This window comes from Lycium barbarum, chromosome 4, assembly GCF_019175385.1.
Source record: "Lycium barbarum isolate Lr01 chromosome 4, ASM1917538v2, whole genome shotgun sequence".
NCBI lineage: Eukaryota > Viridiplantae > Streptophyta > Magnoliopsida > Solanales > Solanaceae > Lycium > Lycium barbarum.
Window position 1 is genome coordinate 34,419,592 of NC_083340.1, and position 17,318 is coordinate 34,436,909.

Sequence of the window (17,318 nt, forward strand, 5' to 3'; positions counted from 1 at the left end):
AGAGGCGGTGGTTGGAATTGTTGAAGGATTATGACGTGAATATTTTATACCACCCCGGGAAAGCGAATGTGGTAGCAGACGCGCTTAGCCGCCGATCAATGGGCAGTTTAAGTGAAGTCCCTTCAGAAAAGAGAGAAATGGTCTGTGAGCTCTATCAACTAGCAAATCTTGGGGTACGTGTAATTGATTCGGGTAGGGTAGGAATTAGTGTTAATAATCCTGCGGTCTCGCCCTTGAATGCGGAGATAAAAGAACGCCAGTATGAGGATCCACAAATGTGTCGTCACAGGGATGTATCCCGTGGAAAAGAGAAGTCTCCTTTTGAAGTTTCTGTAGATGGAGTTCTTAGATACCGAGACAGATTGTGTGTACCGGATGTGGCGAGACTACGCCAACGGATTTTAGAGGAAGCACATTATTCCTGGTATTCTATTCATCCAGGTGCAACCAAGATGTACCACGATCTCAAATTGATATATTGGTAGGATGGCATCAAGCGAGACATAGCAGAATTTGTGGCACAGTGCCCAAATTGCCAGCAAGTGAAGGCCGAGCATCAAAAACCAGGAGGCTTATTGCAAGCAATGGAAATTCCTACGTGGAAATGGGAAGAAATTAATATGGATTTTGTGGTAGGATTACCCCGTACGCGAGGGAAGTATGACTCTATATGGGTGATCGTGGACAGACTCACAAAAGCAGCTCATTTTCTCCCCGTTAGAACCACATATTCAGCGGAAGATTATGCTAAATTGTATCTCAAGGAGATTGTAGGACTTCACGGTATTCCTTTGGCCATTATCACAGACAGAGGGGCACAGTTCACAGCCAAGTTCTGGAGGTCCTTTCAAGAAGGTCTAGGTACTCAAGTTAAGCTCAGCACGGCGTTCCATCCGCAGACCGACGGACAAGCCGAGCGTACTATTCAGACCTTGGAAGATATGCTATGAGCGTGTGTGCTGGACTTTGGTGGTAGTTGGGATGAGCATTTTCCTCTTATTGAATTTGCCTACAATAACAACTATCATTCCAGTATTCAAATGGCTCCATACGAGGCCTTATATGGAAGAAAATGCTGATCTCCAATTGGATGGTTTGAAACCGGAGAAGTACAATTGATAGGCCCCGACTTGATCCAACAAGCAGTTGAAAAGGTTAAAGTGATTCGAGACCGACTGTTAACAGCTCAAAGTCGCCAAAAGTCTTATGCAGATAATCGCCGACGAGACTTGGAATTTCAAGTGGGCGATTGGGTGTTCCTGAAGGTACTGCCGATGAAGGGAGTGATGAGATTTGGCAAGAAGGGAAAGCTAAGTCCCAGATATATCGGACCCTACCAAATCATTCGCAAGGTGAGTCGAGTAGCCTATGAATTGGACTTGCCTTCAGAGCTCGAATCCGTGCATCCAGTATTCCATGTTTCGATGCTCCGCAAGTGTATTGGAGACCCAACAAGAATAGTTCCGGTTGATGATGTGCAAGTAACAGAGAAGCTAACATACGAGGAAATGCCCATTGCCATTTTGGATAGACAAGTACGAAGGCTTCGGAATAAAGAGGTTGCTTCAGTCAAAGTTCTATGACGGAACAATAATCGGGAAGAAATGACTTGGGAAGCGGAGGAGAAGATGAAATCTATGTACCCCCATTTGTTCCAATCCCCAGAAGAGATTCAAGATGAGACGTCGATGATGTAAGGTATGTATGTTTTAATTTTATGTTTTTGGTCGTGTGTGGTCATAAATGTGTTGATATTGTGATATAGCCCTGTGAGGCGAAGATATTGTGGGTTGTTGTAATGGGAAGGTAGTGTCCAAATTACAAAGGAAACTCTGGCAAAAATTTTCCAAAAGGGGGGAAGAATGTTACACCTCGGAAATTTCTCCGTACTTGTATGATGAGTGGAATGATGAAGAGTTTGAGTGTATGATGTTTTGTTAAGTCGGGAATGGCTAATTAAGAATTTTTGGAAATAAGAAAGTCACGGAAAATTTTCAGCCTAGTGGTCGTATATGGCACTATACGGCCCCGTAAAGTGATTTACGGACCGTATAGTGCAATCGTCTTCCATCAACCAAAAATTCTGAGTTTCTGTCAAAGTGTTGATATGGTTAAATACGACCCAGTTTACGGCCCGTAAACTGGTTTACGGCTCGTAAACCAGGTCGTAAAATGCCATGTTCCTCAGCCAAAACTTTCTGTTTTTGAAATGATTAAATACGGCCATGGAGGACGGACCGTAAATCAAAATACGGTCCGTATATGTTGGTTTACGACCACTATTCATCCCGACAAGAATTCATAAAGATTAGATTTTGGGATTATTAAGAGGGACTTAAGCCCATTTCACGTCATTTTTCATCCAAACACTTCAAGAAAACTCTAGAGTGTTCTTCAACACTTCAACTCTAAGAATATCAAGAAAATCCAAGGAAACCTAAGATTATCAACACCAAATTCATAAAAATAAGTGTAAGAACACATCAAAGGATCTTCTAAGTCAAGAAATTCCCAAGAAGGTGGAACTAGGGTTTTGGTCTAAGTAAAGAATTGCAACTCGAGACTTGTTCAACCATCATCCAAGGTAAGTTTCATGATTATTCCATATTGTTTGAAGTATTGGAAAGTTTAGACACTTGAAATGTAGAAGAACATAGAAATGGGTCATTATTGAGTGAATAGTGACATAAATGAATGATAGTGGAATTGAACTATGAATATTGAAATGTTGTGAGTACAAATACGTTATAAATGATGCAGGGGCGGAGCCAAACCCGACGAAGGGTGGTCATATGAACACCCTTCGTCGGAAAAAATTGTCGAGTGCTTATGTTAAATATAGAACTTTGTGGATATATACTAGTAATGAACAACCTTGACATAGAAATGAAGGATAGCCTAGCGGCTAAGGGTGTGCAAACCATCGCTGAGGACACGAGTTCGAATCCCGGCTGTGGCACAACTTTTTTTATTTTTGCATTAGAGAAACTAGTAGTCTATTTTCACTGCTCCCTGCCACAAGTCCACAACATTTAAAAAGTGTTGACTTTTTCTTTTAAAATAAAAAAAAGTTACTCATCAAGCTTTTTATCTTTTAACAGAAGCCATCTTATTTTGTATTAACATAGTCAAAATTCTATCTTCTACCCAAAACACCTCTTTTCCTGATGAACCAAAAATCCCCTTTTGCTTCTCTTTCCCGCCACTGCCTGCCCCTTTGCCTTCTCTTACTCCATCAAAAAACCACTTGCACCACCGACCACCGCTATCAACTATCACTGCAAGGTCCGCAACCATAACGTCAGTTAATAGATGTAAGTAAATAACATCATTGAGAGCATGTAAATTTTGTTGTACTTTTGTCTCTTCAATTGTCTAATATCAACTTCCAGTAACAGAGATGGCGAGGATGAGAGTAAGTTCAAAGTATTAGGACCTATCTTTTTTTTTTTTTTTTTTAATTTCTAGGTGATGGGAAGAAACATTAGGGATTTACATATATTACTACTTTTTCAGTAGAGATATTTTTTTTATTTCTAGGTGATGGGCTGATGTCAAGAAAAATTATGTAGTTAGGACCTATCTTCAATTGTAGAAGTGTTAGATGTACCAACTGCAATTTTTGTGTTTTTTTAATTTCTTTACATATTTAGCGAGTAATTTGTATGATTGATTTCTAATAAGTGCATCGCATTTGACTATTATTTCAGTTTGAATGGAGAAATATTTTCAGAAAGTACCAAAAAAAAGTTTGGTGTCTCGCTCTTCTCAGAATCAAAATCAACTAAGCCGAGATGAAAATGCCAACCAAGCAGAAATACCATCGTCTCACTCTTCTCAGAGACAAGAATTTGATATAAATGATCTAAAGGCTGACCCGGCCGAAAGAACTCCAATTTTGGATTATCATCCAAACATTCGTGATGAGGTAAGGAGGGCATACATTCAAAAAGGTCCTTGCCAACCTAAGGATCATAAGTTTCCTAAAACTGATATTTCTGGAATACCACGTCGTTTTGTTTCTAAATGGTTTGATGAATTTCCTGATTGGTTGGAATATAGTACAAGTGCAGATGCAGCTTATTGTTTGCCTTGTTATTTGTTTCAAGGTGAAAGCATTCTTCAAGGTGGTGGTAGTGTATTTTCGACTAAAGGGTTTAAAAATTGGTATAGAAAGGATAGCTTGCTATCGCACGTTGGTCCACCAAATAGTGTTCATAATCAATCAAAAAGAATGTGTGAAGATCTAATGCGAGAAGAGCAATCCATTCAGGCTGCATTTTACAAGTTGGATGATAAAGGTAAGCATGAATATTGGGTTCGCTTAAATGCTTCAATCGATGTGTTACGACTTCTCTTGAATCAAGGTTTGGCACTTCGCGGTCATGATGAGAGTGAATCGTCATTGAACAAAATTAATTTTCTTGAAGTTCTTTCATGGTACGCGGATAAATGTGATCAAATTCAACCTTATGTGTTAGGAAAAGCTCTAAAAAATAATAAAATGACTTCTCATGATATCCAAAACGATATTGTGAGTGCTTGTAAGATTGAAACAATTAAGGCTATAATAGAGGACTTAAATGGTGACTACTTTGCTCTATTGGTTGATGAATCTAGAGATGTGTCACGCAAAGAGCAAATGGCTATTTGTTTACGATATGTTGATAAAAGGGGATTTGTGATGGAGGCATTTATTGGACTTGTTCATGTTAAAGATACTAGTGCGTTATCTTTAAAAAAAAGCAATTGTGGATGTACTTGCTCACCATTCTTTAACTTTATCTTATGTACAGGGGCAATGTTATGATGGGGAAAGCAATATGCAAGGTGAGCTTGGTGGTCTTAAAACGTTGAACAAATAAGAAAGTAGATCGGCTCATTCCGTTCATTGTTTTGCTCATCAACTTCAACTAACTCTTGTTGCGGTTTCTAAAAAGTGTGTTCAAGTGGGAGAACTTGTACTCTTGGTTTCAAATGTTTTGAATGTGTTAGGAGCTTCTTTTAAACGTGTGGATGGCTTTCGAGAATCTCAAAAACAAAAACTTCGGGAAGCATTAGATATGGGTGAGCTAGAAACGGGTAGAGGCCTAAATCAAGAACTTGGCCTTATTAAAGCCGGTGATACTCGTTGGGGATCTCACTACAAGTCGTTTGGAAACTTTATTAGTAACTTTGCCTCTATTATTGATGTACTTGATGCTCTTGTTGTAAATGCAAGTACTCCGGATGAAAGAGCTAGTGCATCGGGATTTCTTAGAAGTTGTCAAACATTTGAGACTGTTTTCTTGTTGCATTTGATGACTGATGTTTTAGGAATCACATATGATCTTAATGTGTCATTACAAAAAAAAAGAACAAGATATTGCAAATGCCATGATTCTTGTTAAGGTTTGCAAGAGAAGGTTGCAAGCTTTAAGAGATAATGAATGGGATCCTCTCTTAGAAAAGCATTCTGGATGGGATTCACTTAAAGAAAAGGTAGAAACTTTTTGTATCAAGCATAAAATTTCATTGCCTAGTTATGATGATCCATATGCTAACTCTGGAAGATCACGACGTAAAGTAGTTGATTATACTACTTTGCATCATTACCGTGTGGATTTGTTTTATAAAATTATTAATTGGCAGCTACAAGAACTCAATGAGCGTTTCAATGAGGTGACTAGTGATTTGCTTAATGGAGTAGCTTGCTTGAATCCAATTGATTCATTTTCTAGTTTTGACATAAAAAAAATAGTGAGAATGGCTGAATTATATCCTGATGACTTTGATGGATTTAGCATGAGGGCCCTTGAGAATCAACTTGCTAATTACATTATTGATGTCCGTGATATAGACAAAAGGTTCTCCAATTTAGGTGGACTTGGGGAACTTTCAAGAAAGTTAGTTGAGACAAAGAAGCATTTAAACTATTCTCTTGTATTCCTTTTGGTGAAGTTTGCTTTGCTTCTACCAGTTGCCACTGCAACAGTTGAAAGAGCTTTTTCGGCGATGAAGTTTATCAAGAATGACTTGCGGAATCGAATGGACGATGAATTCTTAGATGGTTGCATAGTACCTTATGTGAAAAAAAAAAGTATTTAAAGATGTTTCTAACGAGTGTATTATAAAAACATTTCAAGGGATGAAGACTCGTCGAGTGAAATTGTAATTTATTAGCTTGTAATAGCATATTTTGTTGTTGACTTCTTTATGTTAATTTTATTTTGTACAAGTATCTTCCCGACTCCATTCTATTTTTTCATATTCTAACTTGACGTTACAACTCTTTTGTTTTTCCTTCCTATCAAATTTGAATTTCATGATCTTCGGTTGAGATACACTGCAGATAAGTTGCTTGGACAGTTCCACCTGAAGACTCGGCGTCACACACTTTTGTTTTTCCTTCCTACAAGCTGTGACTATTACACCTGAAGAGAGTGAGTCCATTGAACATGTAAGTTACTTATTTATTCTTTAGCTTGCATCAGATAAAGTGTTCGATGGTAGCGCTTATTTCGTAATAAATTCTATGAAGGGGTAGAGTGTCGGTGGGAGCTTAAATGAATAATTCACTGTTGCAACTATTTTGACGCAATACTTGGCCATATTGATAGTTAGCAGAGGCATTGTGTTTTTTCCATGCGTTGTTTTTTTCCCCCTCACACATCCCCTGTCCTAAAATATGAACACCCTTGATAGAAATCCTGGCTCCGCCCCTGAAATGATGTTTATATCATGAAACAGGCATTAAATGCATGAAAACGCAAAGACGAGTCATAAGGTTAAATATGGGGGAAATTGGAGGAAAATGGTGGATTTTGCTAAACACACGTAAATGATGATTGTCGATTTTGATATTGCGAATTATATTATGAATATTGGGAGTTGATATAGAACGTGAGAAAAGTAGTATGAGCAAAGGAGACGCTGCCCAACTTTTCCTAGAATTAGCGATGCGTTCTTATAGTTAGTTTACTAATGTTGATACGAATTCTCTTATGAAGGTAACGACGTGATATCGACGGAGAACAAGTGAGCGATATCTTAGCTAAACGACCAAGGTATGTGAGGCTAGTCCTTCTTTCTAATGGCATAAATCTTTTAGCTTGAATCCCTATTCCTTTCATGAGTTCTTACATTCTAAGAAGTTAAAAACTTATACCTACGAATATCTACATGAGATAAGTTATACGATATGATGACACTAGAATGATGATGATGTTATTCCTTGCCTACACTCACCTTATGTACTAGTCCTTTCAAGGTGAGGCAGAATGTCCATAGTGGTTCCATAAGGTAACCGGGGGATCACGACCTTACGTCACCCCGATAGAGTAAAGTTGATCATGAGCCTTATACACGCATTATGATAAGATAAGTATTTTATGATAAGCATATTACTATGAGTATTTACATTAAGCATGTCATGAGCATTTCACACCGTGCCTAGTTGGCCGGGCAGACACCGCTTCGGCGGGCGGCGATACGGATACACCACGACCTACGGGCGTGGGCAGACACCACTAGTGGGCGGCATGAGACGGTACCCCGGACGCGGGAGGCCTGGACGCGGGCTAATATTATTGATTATCATACCGTTCTGACATGGACGGGCAGCTTGCATATGATGCATACATGTTATGATGATGAGTATGAGTAAGATAGCATGTATTACTTCATTTATGATTATCAGTCAGATCCAGATGTCTTATGTTGATGTTATCCCCATATTATTGATGTCTCCTTTCATTATGTATGCCTCTCATACTCGGTACAATATTCGTACTGACGTCCTTTCTTCGGACGCTGTGTTCATGCCCACAGGTAGACAGGGAGGAGAGCTTGGCCCAGGTCCTCAGTAGCTGTCAGCTGATAGATAGCACTCCATTGTTCGGAGGTGTTTATGGCTATTCTTTTGATGTACATTCATATATGCATATTATGGGCATGACGGAGTCTTGTTCCGTCTATGTATTCTTTATGTTAGTAGAGGCTCGTAGATACGCAGTGTGGGTTAGATGGTCTCACAAGATGTTTTCATATGTATGTATATTATTTTGATGGTCGAGAGGCAAATGTATATAAAGTATTTATGTTTTAATTAAATATGATTTTCCTACAATTGGTATGTAAAATTGATAAAAGAGTATTAAATAAGCAAGACAAGTAGTAGAGTGAGCGGTGCTCGGTAATTTGCTCCGGGTACCCGTCGCGACCCCTAGTCGGGTCGTGACAACAGTTTTGCAGAAACTGGACAGTTCTGCAGAACCTGTTCAGTTTTGCAAAAACTGTGCAAAACAGTCCTGTTAACAATGCTGCAATTTTCAGCAGCTACTGGTTTGGGGCTGTCCGGAAATCCGACCTGCTCAAAACAACTCCAAAAATTCTGAAACTTTGCAGATTAGTCAAAACCATAAACTACACTATTCTAAAAAACAAAATTTCAAAAACGATTTAAAATTTTTAAAACGATGGGTTGCCTTCCACCAAGCGGTTAAGTTAACGTCGCGGCACGACAGTTACCTTTACAACTTTTCCCTCCATTTGGAAGATATGAATTTGCGCCTCAACTTTGAATCAAGATTCTGGTGATGCTCGTGAGGCGGTGGTAGGAAAGCAAAGAAGCCAACTCTTGGGTGTCGCATTTTGCACTTCTTGGCCCGTAAGTGAGGCATGCCATTTTGTCTTCTTGGCATAGCAAACTTCAAAATGAAAACACTTTGTTCTTTATCTCCAAAATTCTCCATAGGCTCGGTTAGTTCAACTTTTTCACTAACCAAGCATAATGTTGAAAAATGGTTGGAATGCGGTCTAAGGCGCACCATTTTCAAATTCGCTCCATTTTTGACATCCTCGCCCACAAATGAACTAGAGTCCTCAAAAATTATTTTGTGAACCTTTTTATTCAACTCTAGTATCATTTCTTCAATCTCGACATCTTGCATTATTTTTGGATTGGTCGGTTGGCAATTCACAATTAGCTCATGAAAATCGATCTTGAAATTTTCTTCATTGGAAACCAACTCAAAATTACAATCCATGGCCCTTTGATATTGAGCATTACTTGTTTCAATCTTTGCATTCAATTCGGCCTCCAATTTCCGGATAGCAATTTCAAGTAGCTCCATTTCTTGACTTTGCTCAACATGCATTTTTAGAAATTCTTCCATCATCCGTGAAATGCCTTCACGGTGATCTCCATAGGCTTCAAGTTGTTGAGCTTGATTTATTAGCCAATCTTGGCTCAAAATTTCCATTTTGTAAGGTTTTTCTTCATTGTGAAAGTCGTCCAACTCTTGTAAAAATCCATCCATGGTGAGATACACATTTTGGACAGTTTCATCATCTCCATGTTGAACTTCTTCCCACAATTTGGTCAAGACTTGTCCATATTTTTCATTCCTCCCCATTATGCTTTTCAAAATTTCCTCAACTTCTTCTTTTTGACAATTGGAGATTTCTTTTTCAAGATTGTGCTCTTCTTCTTCAAGTTGAACCATTTCTTCAATTTCACAACTTTCGTTGTGGTCACAAGAATGTTCGGGCTCACCTTTCAAATTTGAAATCTCTTCTTCAACCAATTTATTTTGAGGAGTAGACACTTCCATGACAATTGAGGAATTTGCATCTTCTAATGAATCATTCATTCTTTTCATAGCTTATCCATTTTCTAAAATGGATTGTTGGATGAGTTTTCGCTCTTCCTCCATTTTAGCTTCCCAATCTAAATATGTTTGGAGCATTGCCATGATGCCTTCATATCCGGCGCTTTGTCCTTCACTTGTCATGTCATTGTCCCTATCAAACTCAAAAGCACAACTAGCATTTTCGTTAGAACAACTTGGGGGAGGGGGAGCAAAATAATTGGGACAATCACCCCAATGTCCACCTTGACCTCCACATATATTACAAATACTCTCATCATAGGATTGAGACGGTGCACACATCTCTCTCCCGGGAGCATATTCACAATCTTGCCAAAAGTGGGGTCCTCCACAATATGGACATGGATCATCAAAATATAGGTAGCAACCATCAAACCCATTTTCATTACAAGATGCCATTGTTTTTTTTTTTTTTAAATTTATTTTAGCAAAAGCAAAAACTGGACAGTTTTGCAGAAATAAAAACTGGACAGTTTTACAGTTATGCAAAAACTGGTCAGTTTTGTTTTTTTTAGAGATAAAATAAAGCAAAGAAAGTTTGGACCAAAGCAAGTTAGCTTAAATCCCAAACTAACCCAAATACGCCAAATTGTTCCCCGGCAACGGCGCCATTTTTGATAACGTCCAAATCCACTCCTCAAAGAGAAAGTGTACACGGTCGTATGCAATATATTTTACCCAACTATAAGTCGGGGTCGATTCCACAGGGAACAATATGCTAGGCGATTAAGAAAGTAAGGAACTTTCACCAACTAAGCTAAAGCCAAACGATGGATAATATTTTGTTTTTTTGGAGAATATTATAACTAATGCGGAAATGTAAACTAACCTAGAAAGCAAGTAAAATGATCAATGGCCACAAGCATGGATACAAAGGAAATTACACTCAAGTAACGATCCAATGTATTTCATGATTTTACAACTAAGAACAGGTTTATGTTAATAGATAATGATTTCTAAAATCTCATTGAAAGTCTTCCAACCAAATCAATGAATTTCACTCTAAGCTTTTCCAAGCCTTAGAGTGTGATATTAGGCACAATCAATTTAACCTCAAGTAACTATCCTCTTCCGAGCTCAAGTTATTAGATGGGTTTAATGACCCAAATTCTTGTTAATCAATTTTTCCCAACCTAGATTTCCTCTTCCGAGCTCAATCAAAGTAAATGGGTGAGTCCTAGGGTTAGCTAATCCCTTTGGAAACATTCAAGAACGAGATCAATTAAAGAAACAATAACCCACTTCATTAGGAATAAAAAAATCATTCAATACATAAGCATAACAAGAGTTTCAAACCAAACTTTAATCAAGAATATTTTCATAAACAAGATTCAAGTAATGGAATAGAAAGCTACACACTTAGATATACAATACAAAACAAGGAATTGAAGAAAGGATTAAGAAATATCTCATTGAAGTGCTTCCAATCTTCTCTTCCAATGGTGTAGAAAAACCCTAGCCTCCAAGCTTGTAAGAAATGGCCAAGATGATAATGTTTTGCCCCAAGCCTCTCTTTTTGTAGCTCCTCAATTTTTTCAAGTCCAAAAAATGACAAAATATGCCCCAGATTTCAATTTTTGCAGTTCTGCCCATTTTTTGCAGTTCTGTCCCGTTTTTGCAAAACTGTCCACTTTTGACAGTTTTGCAAAACTGTGCAGTTTTTGTCCAATTTGGCCTCTTTTTGACTTTATTTTCGCTTGGTTTCTTCCGATCACTTCTAAATCACATAAACCTATAAAATGGAAGTAAAAGACATTAAATGCACTATTTTTTTAATCAAAACATAGCAACAATCTAAGATTAAAGAAGAAATAAGTTGGTAAAATACCAACTTATCACTTACTAAGATCTCATCACTTCATTATTTTCAGGTACCTGAACCTCGCATAAGGTTTCATGAAGTGCTATGTCGTAGGCTCTTCAAAAGTATATTGCCTCCTTATTATGATCATTTTCTACTCCCCCTTTTCAAGGATTATTACATTTTGAATCGATTGGTCTACTATTCATGTTGTAGAATTTGTCCTTCAGGGACATTAGGAGCATCTTGCCGATGAGATATGAAATAATTGGGTCAGAAAATGCTTTCAGCATTTGACTTGAATTATCTGAGGATCATACTGATGATTATTCACCATATATTTCTTAGTTGCATCTCTACCCCTTATGTTAGAAAAACTAACACATATCCCCCTTTTCTTTGGGGAAATCTATTTGTGTGCATCATGGTATATCCATTAATCATATACCGCACATCAAAAGCTATAAGATGAAAATCTCTGGTTCCTGACCCTGAACTAATTATGAGGGGAGAATTTATCATAATTTGTTAGTCTGAAGCATACAAGTGTCGTTGTATGCAATATAGCATATCTCAGACCAACATCTGAAGCTCTGCTCTCATAAGCAATGGTTTAGCTATATTATGGAGGTATCTAATGCCAAACTAGCTTAGATATAAACCAACATTATCAAAATTAATTGTCTTGATTACATAATATAGAAATTGTGCTTCCAACTCAATTATTTTAAGCAAGCAACTTTGTAAATGCCAAACTGCAGGTTGACAATACACGCACATGTGACCGTCTCATAGGTACATCTATTTAAGACATCAAATTGCAGGTGAACGGGCCCATATTCATCTTTTATATTTTCCAGAATTTTGGGGATTCAGTCCCAACATTAGCTGGTGTAATCAACTTGTCATGAGAACAAGCAACACAAAAAAAATATTTTTGAAGAATCATTTAGTTCTTCATATATATTTGAATACTCAATTAGCACCTCAGATTTAAATCAGGAAGGCCAAAACGGTCGTGTCAACTGATAAAATTATATGTACTAGTAAACTTCAAGTTTACCATAGCGAGTGCTATTTATTTTAGTAAACTTCTTATTTGATATTGCATGAGATTTTATGTCATAAACTTCTGGTTTATTGTGACATGTGATCCCATCATGCTCGGGTAACGTTTTACACACGTATTTCCTACCTGTAATAACTTGGAGATATTCAATCTTCTAATCATTTGTAGTCTCAATATGATAACCATTTTTATTGCTAGTAAACTTCAAGTTTACTACAATTTATATTCTGATCGTAACAATTACGATCTAGGATAAATGGTGCTATCATTTATAACCTCTTTGATAGACTTCAATTTCAGATATCTACTACTGCAGGAGTAGATTTCAAGAGTTCTATTACTTTGGGAGTAGAATTCAAAGTCTTACTACTTCGGGGAGTATGTTGCAAGTTTTACTACTTCGGGAGTAAACTGCAGAGTATTTACTACTTCGAGAGTAAATTTCAAAGCCTTACTACTTCAGGAGTAAAGCATAAAATATTCAGAATATTTCTTTTTCAAATATTCTACCTCTTTTGGAACTGGGTCGTGATATCTTCACAACCGAGTGCACGCAATATTGATAAGCTTTATTATTATCACATTCACTTTAGGGAATGGATTCATATTTATAGCTTTTATCCAAAGTTCTCATTCTTCAGGAATAGAACACCATCATATGAATGTGCCTTAAGTATATCAAATTATGATAGCTTAGAACCCCTTTTAAGATATTGCTACTTCAGGAGCAAATCGAGGCATACTTATGATGTGGAGAATTTTCCTCTAACACATCATCAGTTGTAATCACAACAAGCCTATGTAAATATTACCACTCTAGTTAATTATTGGCATATTAGCCACAACAAGGCATAGGAAATATTGTCACTTCTAGTGACCACATATTTCTTGCAAACTCTCATTTAGCCCTTAAGGGAAATGAAATTAACATCGTAATCCCTCTTAACATTATTGTTCTTCCGGAACAATTTTGAGGCATAAATGGTCCTAAACCAAATAGGTTCCCTCATATCTAATCAAAACGTGCTTGCGGAAGAATGACCATCTTCATATAGTCATATCTATCTTTCAAATTATTCCACAGCATAAGAGGATCTTTAACAGTGAGATATTCTAATTTCAAGCCCTCATCGAGGGGCAGAGGAATATCAATGCTTTAGCACAGTCTTGATCTGAAGCCAAATTTTTATCTTTGATGGTGTCTGCCAGACCCAACACATCAAGATATATTTCACTATCAATCACCCAAGACGAGCTTTTTCCCGATATATCCGGGACATTAAATTCAAGTTTAGAAGATTTACCATTAATTGAGCACTTGTATAAAGAGGTCGAGTACAAAGGCGGAGATCGGAAGTTGTATAGATTCGCCAAGACGAGAGAGAGGAAGTCTCGAGACCTGGATCAAGTAAAGTGCATCAAGGACAAGAATGGCGAAGTATTGGTGGAAGACGCACACATTAGATGGAGATGGCAAACGTACTTCCGTAAGATCTTGAACGAAGAAGAGGATAGGGATATCGTGCTGGGGAGTCAGAGCATTCCGAGAGTCGTAGAGATTTTGGGTATTGTAGGTGCATAAAGGCGGCAGAGGTTAAGGCGGCTACCCGTAAGATGAGAAGGGAAAGAGAGACCGGGCCAGATGAGATCCCAATAGACTTTTGGAAGAGCGCAGGGGAGGCAGATATGGCGTGGCTGACTAAGCTGTTAATGTCATATTTAGGACGGCTAAGATGCCAGAGGATTAGAGGTAGAGTACAATGGTCCCGTTGTACAAGAACATGAGCAATACTCAGAGTTGCAATAATTATAGAGGTATCAAGTTGCTAAGCCACACTATGAAAGTGTGGGTATGAGTGGTCGAGGTGTGGATGAGGAGGGATGTATCGGTATCCGAGAACCAGTTTGGATTCATGTCAGGGGCCTCAGGCCGATCGACTACAGAAGCTATTCATCTTGTCAGGAGATTGGTGGAGCAGCATAGGGACAAAAAGAGGGACTTACACATGGTGTTCATTGACCTGGAGAAGACATATGATAAAGTCCCTCGGGAGGTCTTTTGGAGATGCTTGGAGTCTAGAGGTGTGCCTGTGGCATACATCAGGGCAATTAAGGACATGTACGAAGGTGCTAAAACTCGGGTTAGGACAGTAGGAGGGGATTCAGAACTGTCACGCCCCGAACCATGGCCGGGGGAAACACGACACTCGGTGCCTGACTATATGTGACCGAGCGAACCACATGGCTTGCTGAATCATTATGAGACATATCATAAGCGGAATATAATGTGAATGCATGATGAGCCTTTATAAAACATAATAAGTCATAATACTTAATAAAATACTTGTTTAAACATGAGTGCGGAAATAACATGAATGAGCCAAAGATGGCTATACGACTCTGAATATCTGACATGATATAACTGACTAGTCTAGTCTATGAAACCTCTATAATGATTCTGAAATGGAAGATCATATTTGCTGGGACAAGGCCCTCAGCATACCTTTAATGCACAACTACTATAGGATAAATTACTTACTAAACCCCGAAGGGAATGGGGCCACCAATAGGCTGATACGAGCAAATCCTACTGAGCGGATGCGTCGTCCTGTAAATCCGTACCTGCACATGAAATGTAGGCCCCGGGCAATAGAAGAGACGTCAGCACATTGAATGTACTAGTATGTAAAGCAACTGGATGAAATAACATGGGACATAGAGATAACATCATAAAGACTGAAACTGATACTGAAGTTTGGTCATGAACATAAATACTTAGAGATATAACATGAGTAAAAACATTATAAGTAGGGAGAGCATAAATATAATCGACAACATGGTTCTGGTACTTGCACCCTACCAGTAGAGCTACCATACCTTGCTAGGGATATGAGATATAAATATAACATGAAAGGATCCAATCATTATTAAGGAATCATCCTAAACATGGGCGGAGCTATCCTCATCCTATAGTGGCTAACGTAGCTTCAGGCTGCTTGAAGCCTTCTCGGTAATCTGTGCAACTCCCAAAACATGAACATGGAAAATAGGTGGCACTTGAGCCCATGGTTTTCATAAATCATAACTTGCATGTACATGGATATCACTTCATAGTATTCTTGCATGAAAACGTGTAAAGCATGTAGAGAATTTTCTTGAAAATAAACATAATGGATTATAACTTGCATGTAAGAACTCATGGAATGCAAAGTATGGGTTTTCATGTATTATAGACAGATTCTCAATAATCATAATGAAATATCAAGAATTCAATAATGGATTAATAATACTTCAATACTTAGTATAGCATGGTACAAGGACCTAGGGTTATCATGAGCATGGTTAAAAACCCTAGTTTTTGTATAACTTCACACTTTATGGAAAGAAGTGGCGTGGGGAAGAACAAAGATGTTCACACACGTAGATACTAACCCTACATACCTGATAATGCTCCAAACTCGTAACAAAAATCTGAACTTTGTAGAAGAATTCCAAAAGATTAAACCTTGAGCCTTGAGGTGGGTTTTCTTGAAAACCCTAGGTTAAGAATGATGAACTCTTATTTAGAAATTATGGATACATGTTAGAATTCACTTGGAATGGTTGGAATAGGCTTACCTTGTTGTTTTAGATTGTTGGGAGAAGAAAGTCTTCGTGCTAGGGCTTGGAGAGTGTGAAAAGTGGAAAAAGAACTGAACATGACGTATTTATACTTAACTGAGTCGAGAAATTATACGGTCAACTTATACGGTCCGTATAACTTGGCCGTATTTGACAATGGTTAAAATTCCAAAAACTGGAATTTCCCAAATGAGTTTCACGAACTGAATATACGATCCATATAATATTATACAGATATAAGTACGGTCCATATAATGTTCTAGAACTTTGGCAGAAACTAAAATTTTCCCACTTGTGTAACACAGACTGGTTATACAGTCCTTATAATAATGCACGGTCCGTATAACTGGTCGTATAACAGGAATTTTGCTGAACTGAGACGAATTTATTTCCCACACTTCTCATCTGGTCTTCTAAGTCTCAAATCATGAACTTAACCTAGTTTAAAGGTACGAGGTGTTACAAGAACACTTCCCGGTCATGATGGGGTTGCACCAAGGATCAACCCTTAGTCCGCTTTGATTTGCCTTAGTGATGGACGAATTGACGCGACATATTCAGGAGGAGGTGCTGTGGTGTATGTTATTTGCAGACGATATAGTTTTGATTGATAAGGAGCGTAGTGGAGTTAACGATAGGCTGGAAATTTAGAGAAAGACCCTGGAATCAAAAGGTTTCAAGTTAAGCAAGACTAAGACGGAGTACATGGAGAGCAAGTTTAGTGACGTGCCGCAAGAGACTGATGTGGAAGTGAAGATCGAGGCACACGCTATACCCAAAAGAGGGAGTTTCAAGTATCTTAGGTCTATAATACAAAGGAACGGGGAGATTGACGATACTGTCACACATCGTATTGGAGCAGGGTAGATGAAATGAAGGCTCGCCCCCGGGGTGCTTTGCGATAAGGAGGTGTTTCCTAGGCTAAAAGATAAGTTTTACAAAGTGGTGGTAAGACCAACATTGCTGGCCAGTCAAGAACGTTCATGTTCAGAAGATGAAGGTAGCGGAAATGCGAATGCTTAGATGGATGTGTGGTCATACTAGAAGAGATATGATTACGAATGAAGATATATGAGACAAGATCGGAGTGGCCTCCATGGCGGACAAGATGAGGGAAGCGAGATTGAGATGGTTCGGACATGTGAGGAGGAGATGTGAAGATGCGCCAGTGAGGAGA

The 17,318-nt window shown here is 38.3% G+C and overlaps 1 protein-coding gene across 1 annotated transcript; it reads left to right on the plus strand.

Moving 5' to 3' along the window:
* The first annotated feature begins 3,400 nt into the window (after positions 1–3,400).
* On the plus strand, positions 3,401–6,087 carry LOC132637397 (uncharacterized). The gene is made up of 5 exons (XM_060354488.1): positions 3,401–3,415; positions 3,734–4,711; positions 4,797–4,830; positions 4,996–5,210; positions 5,317–6,087. Exons 1-5 carry the CDS (start codon positions 3,401–3,403, stop codon positions 6,085–6,087), a joined length of 2,013 nt encoding a protein of 670 aa, XP_060210471.1.
* Positions 6,088–17,318: the final 11,231 nt, after the last annotated feature.

Bases quoted from the DNA above. Each gene is read 5' to 3' on its own strand.
- LOC132637397 (XM_060354488.1), top strand. The intron at 4,831-4,995 runs GTGAGCTTGGTG...TGAATGTGTTAG, and splicing joins TGGGGAAAGCAATATGCAAG to GAGCTTCTTTTAAACGTGTG. The intron at 5,211-5,316 runs GTAAATGCAAGT...CTGATGTTTTAG, and splicing joins ATGTACTTGATGCTCTTGTT to GAATCACATATGATCTTAAT.